Genomic DNA, 13,060 nt, shown 5'->3' on the forward strand with positions numbered 1-13,060 from the left:
CTAAGATGGATTGAATGATCTTTTCGGGAGCCAAGGAAGACACCTGTGGGTTTCTTCTAGGCTGGGACCCATACATCAGCCCCCCAAGCTCTGTGTTAGAGATGAGTTTACATATGCACAGGTCCAAGCAGGACCAGGTTATGCGTTGCGTAGCTGGGGCCTTACCGCGCCACCAAAGCTAGTGCATCGTGACCTCCAAGACTGTTTCTGGAGGCTTGAGTCAAGCAACCAGCATGCAAGAGACAGACACGCACTGCACACGCATGCACAGGGACACACTGGTGCACCAGGGACAGGGCTGAGGGAAGACACTTAGGGATGATGGCAGGGAGAGAAGAGGGAGGCATGCCACAGCTGTGCCATCGACTGTCCATCGAGCCAGGGAAGCTTTGGGGCCTGACAGTCCTAAAACACTCAGCCAGATGGGACAGACATCTCTGTCTAGGTTGTTCCAGTCAAGGGAGTGGATGCTTTGAAGGGTGCAGGGGTTCATTCTGAAGCGGAGAAATCCATTTCAGGCTGGAGCGCAACCCTGGGGACTCCAATAGGCGTCCCGTGGGTGGTAAATGCACCCCCACACCCTTCCCTGGCATCAGACACCCACAAGATGGTATTTTGGTGCATTTACTGATTTAAGTTGTGAAACTCTAGGGCCTACCCCATTTCTACCACCAGCTACGGGACTCGGTGGGTGCAATAGGATCATGCAGATCTAAGTTCACTCCGTGCCTCCCCTACACACCAGGAAAACACTCTCAGTTACTCACGTAGGCAAAAGATGGGCCTTGCTGTGGTTGAACAACACAGTATAAAACAAATGTCAGTGTTATTTCCATCACATGGACATCAGGGGCTGGAGAATATATGACTTTGATCCCCCGAAACAGCCTGGAGTCTCCCAGACAGACTGGTCAGCTCCTTTTCCTTGATACTGTTTCTTTTCTCTCTGTTTAGCTGCAGGAATACGATCACAGCTCACTGCAGTCTCAACCTACTGGGCTCAGGCAATCCTCCTGCCTCAGCCTCCCAAGTAGCTAAGACTACAGGCATGCACACCAGGCCCAGCTAATTCTCCTGATTTTTTTTTTTTTTTTTTTTTTTTGTACAGACAGGGTCTCACTACGCCACCCAGGCTGGTCCTGAACTCCTGGGCTCAGACCATCCTCCCACCTTGGCCTCCCAAAACACAGATTACAGGCATGAGCCCCCATGCTCAGCCATTCCCTCCTTTTTCTAATTTCTTAGAGATCCAGACATTTCAAAGGTTTTCATAATTACTGGGGCCACATTAGGCTCCTTAAAACAGTATCCAGTGAGACAATGTCTGAGATGTGTTTACGCATGCAGCCAAAACAAGCAGCACATAGTAGGCCCTTGATAACGATGAGTTGTTAGAAAGTATTATCTCCTGTGTTTACTCTTTAGGGAAAGGGAAGGCAGTGGAAACTGTGTTTAAACTGCCACACAGCCTCTGGGGCCATTGTTCCCACTCACTATGGCTAGAAACCAACTTGCCAGAGACAATTCTAGGATGCTGAATCTTGAGTTTCCTGCATTTGTTTGGAGAAGGAAAGTTCTCCAAAGCCACGACCAGCGCCCATCCTAGGTCTCCAAGGGCCTCCAGACAAGCCGGCCATGGTGGCTGCCCCAGAGTCCCCTCTGAGGATGCAAAGTGACATCTGGAATGGCGAACACTGGAGACACCGCACGCCGTAGTCAGATCTCCATCCTACCATCTTCCCACCCACGAACCTGCAGACGGAGGCACCGGCCAGTCCTAGCGGCCCTACCACGTGCCCCCTCCTGTGGGATAGATGGGGCAGGGCTGACACATGAGGAGGAAGAGAAGGATGGGCCCTAGAGGAGATGACTCTAGAAACCTGCTCTTCTTTTCCTCCCAAGCTCTTAGTCATACCGTGTCATCATCTGTTTATTTGAGGGATTCTTTGACAACTACATGCTCTTCCACAGGTCCGGAAGCTCAGAGAAGAGAATAACAGCATCTCTCAGACTTATCCCCAGGTCCCCACCCCAAGTGGTTCCTGGCATACAGTAGGTGCTCAATCCACAGTTACTGAATGGCATTGCACTGAAGCCCACGGGCCGAGTGATACCAGCATCTCCATCCCAGGGACAGGGGGACACGTGGAGGAATCCGGGAACCCAAAAGGTACCTTAACCCCTGGGACGTTACAGAGATTCATGAAAGGAGTGCTTCTCAATCGAGGGCAACTGTCCCACCCCAGGGAACATCTGACAATGTCTAGAGATATTTTTGGTTGTCACAACTGGAGGGAAGGGGGCTGTCGGCATCTGGCGGGTCGAGGCCAGGGATGTTGTGAAACATTCTACGAGCCACAGGGAAGCCCCCCCAAGGAAGAGTTATCTGGTCCAAAATGACATCAGTGCCACCACTGAGAAGCCCCAACGTGGAGGAAGATCTCGCTATGGAAGGAAAGGGCTTATTCTCATTTCACGAAACGGGCCCCCTTCTGGAGGGATGCTTCTAGCTGAGCCAAGAAATCACCCACACTCAACAGGCCTGCTCGCCAAAAAGACAGTCCCTCTTTGAGTCTTCAGGGGAGGGGTAGTCAGAAGGGGCCTGAGTTCTTGCAACGATGTTCTGTTTGTATCTCGGTTGGGCTGCAAGCTGGAGACCGGTTGGCAAAATCATGGCCTCTGATTGGGAACTGCCACTCACCGTGATACTTGTGTCTTTCTTGCCCTTGTGGGAGGAGGCCACCACGGCCAGGTACTGAATGACCTTCTTGGTGTTTTCGGTTTTCCCGGCTCCAGACTCGCCTCTGAAAGACACGGGAACATCATCTATGCACACGTTCCATGGTGACCTTTCCGCAGTTCCATGAGCCAGGCAGGACAATAATGATCATCACCATCATTTCCCAGAGGGTGAAACAGAGGCTCCCAGAGGGGAAGTAACTTGCCCAAGGCCACATCTCTGGTAGTGAGTGGAACTGGGTCCCCAGCCTAGGTCCAATGCCCAATCTATTCCTTCCAAGAGGACATAGAAAAGAATTCAGATACAAAGAGTGAAAAGGTGGGCCGGGCGCGGTGGCTCATGCCTGTGATCCCAGCACTTTGGGAGGCTGAGGTGGGAGGATCATTTGAGCCCAGGAGTGTGAGACCAGCTCAGCAACACAGAGAGACACTGCCTCTAGAAAAAGATTTAAAAATTAGCCAGGCATGGTGGCACATGCCTGTAGTCCCAGCTATTTGGGAAGTTGAGGCAGGAGGATCACTTGAGTCCAGGAGTTCAAGACCAGCCTGAGCAACACAGCACAACCCTGACTCTATAAAAAATAAGAAAAATTAACCAGGCATGGTGGTGCATGCCTGTAGTCCCAGCTACTCAGGAGGCTGAGGTGGGAGGATGGCTTAAGCCCAGGAGTTTGAGGCCACAGTGAGCCATGATCACACCACTGCACTCCAGCCTGAGTGACAGAGCAAGACCTCATCTCTAAAAAAATAGGGTGAACAAGAAAACCTTAGTTTTCTTACATAGGTCCAAACAGGTTTATTTGGAATTATCTGCTTTTTTTTTTTTTTTTTTTTTGAGATGGAGTCTCACTCTGTCCCCAGGCTGGAGTGCAGTGGCACAATTTCAGCTCACTGCAAGCTCCACCTCCCTGGTTCACGCCATTCTCCTGCCTCAGCCTCCCAAGTAGCTGGGACTACAGGCACCCACCAGCACGCCCGGCTAATTTTTTGTATTTTTAGTAGAGACGGGGTTTCACCATGTTAGCCAGGATGGTCTCGATCTCCTGACCTCATGATCCGCCTGCAGACATCATTAGCATTGCTAGAAATGGAAAGACCAGGCACAAGGCAGCCTTCAAGAAAGGATGTAAGTGCCTCTGGAGTACCAGGACCTAAAGTTTAAGAAGCTCCCTTATGGAAAGAAAAATTTACCAAAAAACCGGTTATCCCATTGGTCACTGGGCAGATGCAAGCCCCTTTATCCTCTGAGGAATCCCACCCCATGTATCAGGAAGCTAGCTGATGATCTCAGCCAAGTATCTAAGAATAAACCCAGCTGAAGTAATTCACACTAAAGTGTAAATGACTGATATGTTTAGATCAGCACGACATGGTTTGTCGTATCAAAAAAGTATGTCCTCCTGGAATATGAAGGTAGATTTTTTTTTTTTTTTTTTTTTTTTTAACCAAGATGGCTTTTGTGAACTAGCTGCCTGTTTTGGCCACCAGAAATCATCACAATGGAACAGCTCCATCCAGATACTGCCTCTATGTCCCACCACTCCTAGTGAAAGATAAGGACAGTGCCTTGACCAAAACTTCACTTGTTTATCGTCTTCTTCTATTTTTCAGTTTACTTTTGCTTTTTGTGTTTCCTTTCTTTGCCTTATCTCTCTTATTTTCTGAGCTCACTTAATACTCTAAAATATAAGAGAGTTTTTTTTTTTAAGTTGGAAAAAGAATTTGTTCACCCCGAGGTCAGCCCAAGGTTCTCTGTGCTGAACCAGTGCCACCAAAGCTAGTACAGTCTGCTCTTCTTCCTAATTAGGAAATAAAGAAATTAATTTTCTCTGCCAAGGGCCCATTAATAACTTGGCTCATGGCTTAAAAAAGAAATAGAAGAAAAGAAAAAAGAAAGAGAAAGAAAAAAAAAGTGCCCCAAATTGCTGTGCCTAATCCTACAGGTCCCACTGTCCAGAAATCAAGTGTCTGATGGCCAAGAATGATGAAACATCTTGCGGTGACTTTGTGTGGTCCCTTCCCTTCCTAGAGGCCCTCCTTCCCAATGGCCACATTATTTCACATGGCCTCAGAGGCAGTTTATGAAATGGGGACCATGAAGGCATTACCCCATTTCCCCAGAAGGGGAAACTAAGACCAGAATGTGTGTGTGTGTGTGTGTGTGTGTGTGTGTGTGTGTGTGTGTGTGTGTAAAAGAGGATAACTAGCCAGGTGCAGCAGAGAACTGGCCACGTTTATAATTGCAGCTACTCAGGAGGCTGAGTTGGGAGGATGCCTTGAGGTCAGGAGTTTGACAGAAGCCTGGGCAACATAGCAAGATCCCATCTCTTAAGACAGAGAAGAATTGGCATTTGTCATTGGGGGGATATAGGGGGAAGGGTCCCTTTGCTAATTGCTCTACATGAATTATTTCCTTTATCCTCTTCCTGCTTCCATGTTATTATAGAAGGAAGAGTCTTGCCCAGAGTGGGTAAGCAATTTTCCCTAGGTCACACAGCAAAGAAGGGATACAGTCAGAATGGAAAGTCAGGTCTCTGATTCTAATGCAGTCAGAATTCCTTTTACTACATTTCACCAAGTTGTTCCATGACACAGGCCCAACCCTCTAGGGACTTGCTTTCTAAGGCCAGAAGAAGGGCAGGGGAAGGGGAATTGATATTTGTTGAAGGCCTGCACAGTACTAGGCTTTGGGCTCACAAATCTTTTCATTTACTCTACCCAGCAATCTAATGAGAGAGTTATTAATTATCCCCATCACCCACCTGGGGAAACTGAGGCAAAGAGAGGTTGAAGTAAATTGCTCCAGCCCACAATTGCTCCTGCTTTCACACAGATAGGAAATGGAGGAGAAGCAGGATTTGAACATAGGTCCACTTGACACCAGGGCCCATGTTCTGCCTCCCACACTTTTATTTTAACAAATCAGCAAAGAGAAAAGACAGAGTGAAGTTCCAGCCCCACTCCACCGCAATTCTGCCATATATTCCAGGAGGCTTTACTTGCCCCAATCAATGAACCAAGCCACTCAGTCATTCACACCTAAGTATGAATTACTTCAATCAGGCTAATGTCAGAACTTTGCTTGACTTCATTCTAAAGTGAAGGGGTTGGATTCTGATTAAAGCAAGAGAAAGGAGAGAAATTTTTGGATGTAGGAAACCACTTGCGTAGGTGGTCATGAACCTATTCAGATCCAAGACAAGAATCAGGACAGCGGTGTGCACAAACAACACGTGTGGATCACACTCTTCATGCTGACAAACCAGTGCTCCTAGACTGCTGCTGCTCACTTCTCCTTTCCCACAGAAGTTCCTTCCTTTCCACCCTGGCCTTGAACCTCTCTCACCTCCTCCCTTTTACAACAAAGACATCACCGGGTGTGGTGGCTCACGCCTGTCATCCCGGTACTTTGGGAGGCTGAGGCGGGTGGATCACTTGAGGTCAGGAGTTCAAGACCAGCCTGGCCAACATGGTGAAACCCTGTCTCTACTAAAAATACAAAAAGTAGCTGGGCATGGTGGTGGGTGCCTGTAGTCCCAGCTACTTGGGGAGCTGAGGCAGGAGAATCCCTTGAACCCAGGAGGCGGAGATTACAGTGAGCTGAGCTCGTGCCACTGCACTCCAGCCTGGACAATAGAATGAGACTCCATCTCAAAAAACAAACAAACAAACAAACAAACAGACAAAAAAAAACCCAAAGACATCAATGTGCCCCATCTGTGGCTATGGTCTCCCACTTTGCCTGGGATGGGGAGTGGGACATAAACTCTGGGCATCTACCCCTTCCCATGTAGCTGCTGGGCTCCACTGTTTCCAAGTTCTGTTGAGAAAAATAAATTGCCCTGGGAGGTTCTGCCAAAGAAAACATCCCAAGCTCCAGGCTCGTGGGCGTCTGAAGGTTGATGTGCTTAGAGCCGGTCTAGAAACATTCATAGCTTGGCTTTTCTGACCCGTGACCTCTAGGGGTGAAGATGCCTTCCTGGTCTGAGCATCCTAAACTCCTTTCTTATTTCTTGGGGAATTTGGTACTGAGCTCCCTCTTCCTGGAGAAGGACCAGACTCATGACCACGTTATGGCCTCCTGGCCTTGTAACTACCCCAATGCCAAGTCCTTTTAATCAGTCCAGCCCCAGCAGCTGGGAGGAAACAACCAATGGCCACTTAATCCCCCAGCCAGGCTGGCTTCATGAGTGTGACCTGTACAGTCTCACAGGGACCACCCTGTGCTTAATACTCTAATGTTGCCACCTGGAAATTCTTCCTAATTCTTTATAAACGCTCTGCATTTTCTTTTTTTTCTTTTCTTTTCTTTTTTTTTTGAGACTGACTCTTGCTCTATTGCCCAGGCTGGAGTGCAGTGTGTGATGGTGGCTCACTGCAACCTCTACCTCCCAGGTTCAAGTGATTCTCCTGCCTCAACCTCCCAAGTAGCTGGAACTACAGGTGCCTGCCACTATGCCCGGGTAATTTTTATATTTTTAGTAGAAATGGGATTTCACCATGTTGGCGAGGCTGGCCTCGAACTCCTGACCTCGTGTGATCTGCCCGCCTCAGCCTCCCAAAGTGCTGGGATTCCAGGTGTGAGTCACTGCACTCAGCCAGCATTTTCATTTTGCAAAATTCTACAAATTCTGCAGCTGGTCCTAGCTCCCAGGGTCGAATATTGCCAAGTCCATTGCAGCCTGTGGTTTGCCACTGGTAGGAAAGCCAAATTGTCTCTGATGAACCTCACAGCTATTCAGTCCCTGGTCTTTATGTGACTGGCAAAGCACCCTGGCATTTTGTACTGTACAACTCCTACACGTCCTGCAAAACCCCAGGCAGAAGCAACGCCTCTCTCCCCTATAGCATCAATTGGCAGAATAGCATAATGGGCTCCAGGGACAGGTTGCTCAAGTTCAAATCCCTGCTCTGCCAGTTACCTGTGTGACCTTAGGCAAGTCATTTAGCCTCTCCATACCTCAGTTTCTTTACCCCATTATAAAATGGGTATAATAAAAACACTTACCTTGTATGATTTTTTTTTTTTTTTTTTTTTTTTTGAGACAAGATCTCACTCTGTGGCCCAGGCTGGAGTGCAGTGATGCAATCATAGCTCACTGCAGCTGAGAATTCCTAGGCTCAAGTGATATTCCTGCCCCAATCTCCCAGGTAGCTGGGACTACAGGTGCACACCACCACAGCTGGCTAATTTTTAAATTTTCTGTAGAGACAGGGGTCTCGCTATGTTGCCCAAGCTGGTTTCGAACTCCTGGTCTCAAGTGATCTCTAGCCTCAGCCTCCCAAAGTGCTAGGACTACAGGCATGAGCCACCATGCCTGACCTTTTATATGATTCTTGTGAGGATTAAATGAGTGAATATTTACATAAAATGCTTAGAACAATGCCTGGTATGCCAAAATGTTAGTTATTATTACTTTTGTTTTTTGAGACAGAGTTTTGCTTCTTGCTCAGGCTGGAGTGCAGTGGCACAATCTTGACTCACTGCAATCTCGAACTCCTGGGTTCAAGTGACCCTCCCACCTCAGCCTCCTGAGTAGCTGGGAGGACAGGCATGTGCCACTACACCTAGCTAATTTTTTGATTTTGTGGGGTCTCGCTAAGTTGCCCAGGATAGTCTTGAACTCCAGGCCTCAGGCAATCCTCCTGCCTCGGCCTCCTAAAGTGTTGGGATTACAGGTGTGAGCCACTGTGCCCACCTATTATTACTTTTATAACAGAAGTTATATATTGTTTGTATAATGAGTTTCAGCATTCATCCTATCATTAAAATATAAATAATATTCACATTTTCCCACTGTTTAAGCTAGGAGTTAGCAAACTCTTTTTGTAAAAGGTCAGACAGTAAATATTTTAGACTTTGAGGGGTCACGCATTCTTTGTCACATCTGCTCAGCTCTCCACTGCAGCACAAAAGCAAATACGTAAACAAGTGGGTGCGGCTGTGTTTCAATAAAACTTTATCTGGAACAGACAGACAAGGGCCTGATTTGACCCACTGGTCAAACTTTGTCCTTCCTTGGCTTGAGTCCCTTAGCACGTTCTCATCCATTTCATTTATTTATTTTATTGTTATATATATTTTTTGAGATGGGGTCTCACTGTGTCACCCAGGCTGAAGTGCAGTGGTGCAGTCTTGGCTCAGTGCCAACTTTCTGCTTCCCAGGCTCAGTGAACCAAGATCCTCCTGCCTCACCCTCCTAAGTAGCTGGGACTACAGGCACATGCCATCACGCTCAGCTAATTTTTGTGTTTTTTGTAGAGATGGGGTTTGGCCATGTTGGCCAGGCTGGTCTTGAACTCCTGAGCTCAAGCGATCAGCCTGCCTTGGCCTCCCGAAGTGCTAGGATTACAGGCATGAGCCACCGCGCCCAGCCTATCATCCATTTTAGACGAAAGTTTAAACTCCTCCCCGGGGCCTGGAAGCACCCCCCTACCTCTCTCTAATTTTATGTGAAACCACCCTCCTCCTCTTACTTTAGCCCCCTGATCACACAGCTCTATCTCCAGCCAGGCCCATGGCCTCTAATTAAACTGATTATACTGGATGGATTACATGCTAGACAAAATACAACTCAGGCCTAAAAATTACATTTATTCAGCTTTCAGTTTCCTTCCTTTCTTGTCTTCCTTCCCTTCCTTTCCTTCCTTCCTGCCTCTGGGTCTTGCTCTGTTGCCCAGGCTGAGGTGCAGTGGTGCCATCATAGCTCACTTAGCCTCTAACTCCCAAGCTCAAGTGATCCTTCCTCCTCAACCTTCTGAGTAGCTGGGACTACAGGCATGCACCATCCCACCTAGCTAATTTTTAAATTTTTTGTAGTAATGGGGTCTTACTGTGTTCCTCAGTTTGGTCTCAAACTTCTGGCTTCCAGCCACCCTCCCGCCTCGGCCTCTCAAGGCCCTGAGTTTCCAGGCATAAGCCACCACACCCATCCAATTTTCAGTTTCTTTTCTTTTTTTTTTTTTTTGAGACAGAGTCTCGCTCTGTCACCCAGACTGGAGTGCACTGGCGTGATCTCAGCTCACTGCAAGCTCCGCCCCCCAGGTTCACGCCATTCTCCTGCCTCAGCCTCCTGAATAGCTGGGACTACAGGCACCCGCCACCATGCCCGGCTAATTTTTTTGTATTTTTTTAGTAGAGATGGGGTTTCACCGTGTTAGCCAGGATGGTCTCGAACTCCTGACCTCGTGATCCACCCGCCTCGGCCTCCCAAAGTGCTGGGATTACAGGCGTGAGCCACCGCGCCCGGCCAATTTTCAGTTTCTTTTCTTTTTTTTTTTTTTTTTTGAGACAGAGTCTCGCTCTGTCACCCAGGCTGGAGTGCACTGGCGCGATCTCAGCTCACTGCAAGCTCCGCTCCCCAGGTTCACGCCATTCTCCTGCCTCAGCCTCCCGAATAGCTGGGACTACAGGCACCCGCCACCATGCCTGGCTAATTTTTTTGTATTTTTTTTAGTAGAGACGGGGTTTCACCGTGTTAGCCAGGATGGTCTCGAACTCCTGACCTCGTGATCCACCCGCCTCGGCCTCCCAAAGTGCTGGGATTACAGGCGTGAGCCACGGTGCACAGCCAATTTTCAGTTTCGTTTCTTTTCTTTCTTTTTTTTTTTTTTTGAGACAGAGTCTCGCTCTGTCACCCAGGCTGGAGTGCAGTGGCGCGATCTCTGCTCACTGCAAGCTCCGCCCCCCAGGTTCACGCCATTCTCCTGCCTCAGCCTCCTGAATAGCTGGGACTACAGGCACCCGCCACCATGCCCAGCTAATTTTTTTGTATTTTTTTAGTAGAGATGGGGTTTCACCATGTTAACCAGGATGGTCTCGAACTCCTGACCTCGTGATCCGCCCGACTCGGCCTCCCAAAGTGTTGGGATTACAGGCGTGAGCCACGGTGAGCGGCCAATTTTCAGTTTCTTAACTGCATAACCAAACAGTTGGCTCCAGCCTGGCTTCTCTTGAGCACCAACTACGCCTAAAAGCTCAGCCCTGCTGTCAACTTGTAGGTTCTTCAAGTCAGTTTGGCTGAATTTCACAACAAGCCATATAAAATTGAATACAGAGACTGAAGATGGTGGTGGTTCTGGGCTGACTGGATGCATTTGCAAATAAAAGTCAGATCGTTTTGGGATTTCCTCCCTAACAATGGCTAAGGCCTCCTTCTCCAGCACTGGCTGTGTGTGGGCACTGTGCCAAGTCCTTGCTAACGCTGCATTCCAGGAGATGGAGATACACAATAGCCAAGTAAACAAATAATCAAGATAGTTTGTGGTGGAGATATCATTGCTACATCGGGGTGATGTGACTGAGAAGATCGAGGGGAAGGGAGGAGAGGGGAGGCTGTGGATGGGGAAGCCAGGGAGTTGCTGAGCCTTGAAAGTTACAAGAGAGCCCTGTGGGAAGGATGGAGGGAAGGGTGGGCCAGGCAGGGCAAACAGTATGGACAGAGGTCCAAGGGAGGGAAATGCTGGGCCCAGGTATGAGATAGAATGGCTCCCAGCATGGCTGGAGGGCCACAACAGAGGGGGACAGCAGGAAGTGACAAGGGAAGAGCAGATCACACTCAGTCTTCCAAGTCACAGTAAGGAATCTGAGTTTTATTCTCATGGGTGCAGGAAACCATTTCAGGAGGGGAACGGGACTTTAGAACCAGTGTGGGGAGAATCAGAACTGCAGGATGGGCTGGGCGCAGTGGCTCATGCCTGTAATCCCAGCACTTTGGGAGGCTGACTGAGGTGGGTGGATCACCTGAGATCAGGAGTTTGAGACCAGGCTGGCCAACATGGAGAAAACCCATCTCTATTAACAACACAAAAATTAGCTGGGCATGATGGCATAATACTCGGGAAGCTGAGGCAGGAGAACTGCTTGAACCCAGGAGGCGGGGGTTGCAGTGAGCCAAGATCGCACCACTGCGCTCCAGCCTGGGCAACAGAGTGAGACTCTGTCTCAACAAAAAAATCAACAACAACAACAACAAACTGCAGGATGGGCCAGGCTCAGCGGCTCATGCCTGTAATCCCAGCACTTGGGAGGCCGAGGCTCCCCAGGTCACCTGAGGTCAGGAGTTCGAGACTAGGCTGACCAACATGGCAAAACCCTGTCTCTACTAAAAATACAAAATTAGCCAGGCATGGTGGTACATGCCTGTTATCCCAGCTACTCGGGAGGCTGAGGCAGGAGAATCACTTGAACCTGGGAGGTGGAGGTTGCTGTGAGCCAAGATCACACCATTGCACTCTAGCCTGGGCAACGAGAGCAAAACTCCATCTCAAAAACAAACAAACAAACAAACAAATAAACTGCAAGATGGATACTGGATTGCAGGAAGGATTTTTAAAAAATAGTGAGCACTTTCACTACAATAGCAGTTGATCCTTACAAAGTGCTCACCATGGGGCAGTGGCCTGTTTCTCAGTTCTTCACATGTAGTGACTCATTTCATCCTTCCAACAACCCAATGGGGTGCTTATTGTTCCCATTTTACAGATGGGGAAACTGAGGCTCAGAGAAGTGAACTGACTTATTTCCTGGAGCATACAACTAACTAGACGATGATGGGGCCAGAATTCAAACCCAAGGGGTTAGGTTCTGGAATCCACACTTTATGACAGCATGCTAATGAATATTTATTCAATGAATAATGAGTGAATATTCTTATAATGTATATTTATTGAAGGAAGGAAGCAAGCAAGCAATGGGAGCAGGGAGCTTAAGAGACTGCTACAGAGGCCCTGGTGAGAGGTGACGGGACCCTGAACTAGGAAGAAGTGGTGGAGTCAGAGGAATGGACAGAGATGAGAAATATTTCAGCATCGCACTGTCCAAGGCAGGAACCGCTATCTAAATTAACTAAAATCTTAAAAATTCAGTTCTGCAATATACTTGCCACTTTTTAAGAGCTCAATTAAGTGAACTTTTAAGTGAACTTTGTGCTCATCCCAAAGTTCTTTTGGATAGCACCGTTTTAGATGAAACAGCACCTGCTGATGGCATGGGTGCTGGAAATGAGAGCAGGGTGGCCTCTTCTTCATCTTCACAGCCTCTCCATAAGCTCAGCTCAGAGAGGTCAAGTGACCCGTGCATAGCTACATAGCTAGGAAGCCATCTGAAAGTCCTACTCTTTCCTGCACCTCTCTGTTACCACACTTAATTCATTCACTCAACAGAGGGCAGTTGAGCTACACTGTTTTGGTTCCTGGGGAGATGACATGTGGCTCACACATGGGTTCGGCTCCTAGGGGATCAAATGCCTCTGTGGTCAGCTGAAAAACAGCCCCCACAAGAATGTCCATGGCCTATCCTCAAAATCTGTGAATTGCTTGA

At 48.3% G+C, this 13,060-nt stretch overlaps 1 protein-coding gene across 1 annotated transcript in view; it reads right to left on the reverse strand.

The window, feature by feature from the left end:
• LOC115933144 (myosin-11-like) overlaps positions 1-13,060 on the reverse strand; it is a gene marked incomplete at its 5' end in the record, with an annotated part of 88,318 nt that overhangs the window by 27,587 nt on the left and 47,671 nt on the right. Inside the window, 2 exon segments of the mRNA XM_055364263.2 lie at positions 768-788; positions 2,702-2,804. Of these exon segments, the coding sequence (XP_055220238.2) occupies positions 768-788; positions 2,702-2,804 (124 nt within the window).

The sequence above is a fragment of the Gorilla gorilla genome, chromosome 18 (assembly GCF_029281585.2).
Source record: "Gorilla gorilla gorilla isolate KB3781 chromosome 18, NHGRI_mGorGor1-v2.1_pri, whole genome shotgun sequence".
Classification (NCBI taxonomy): domain Eukaryota; kingdom Metazoa; phylum Chordata; class Mammalia; order Primates; family Hominidae; genus Gorilla; species Gorilla gorilla.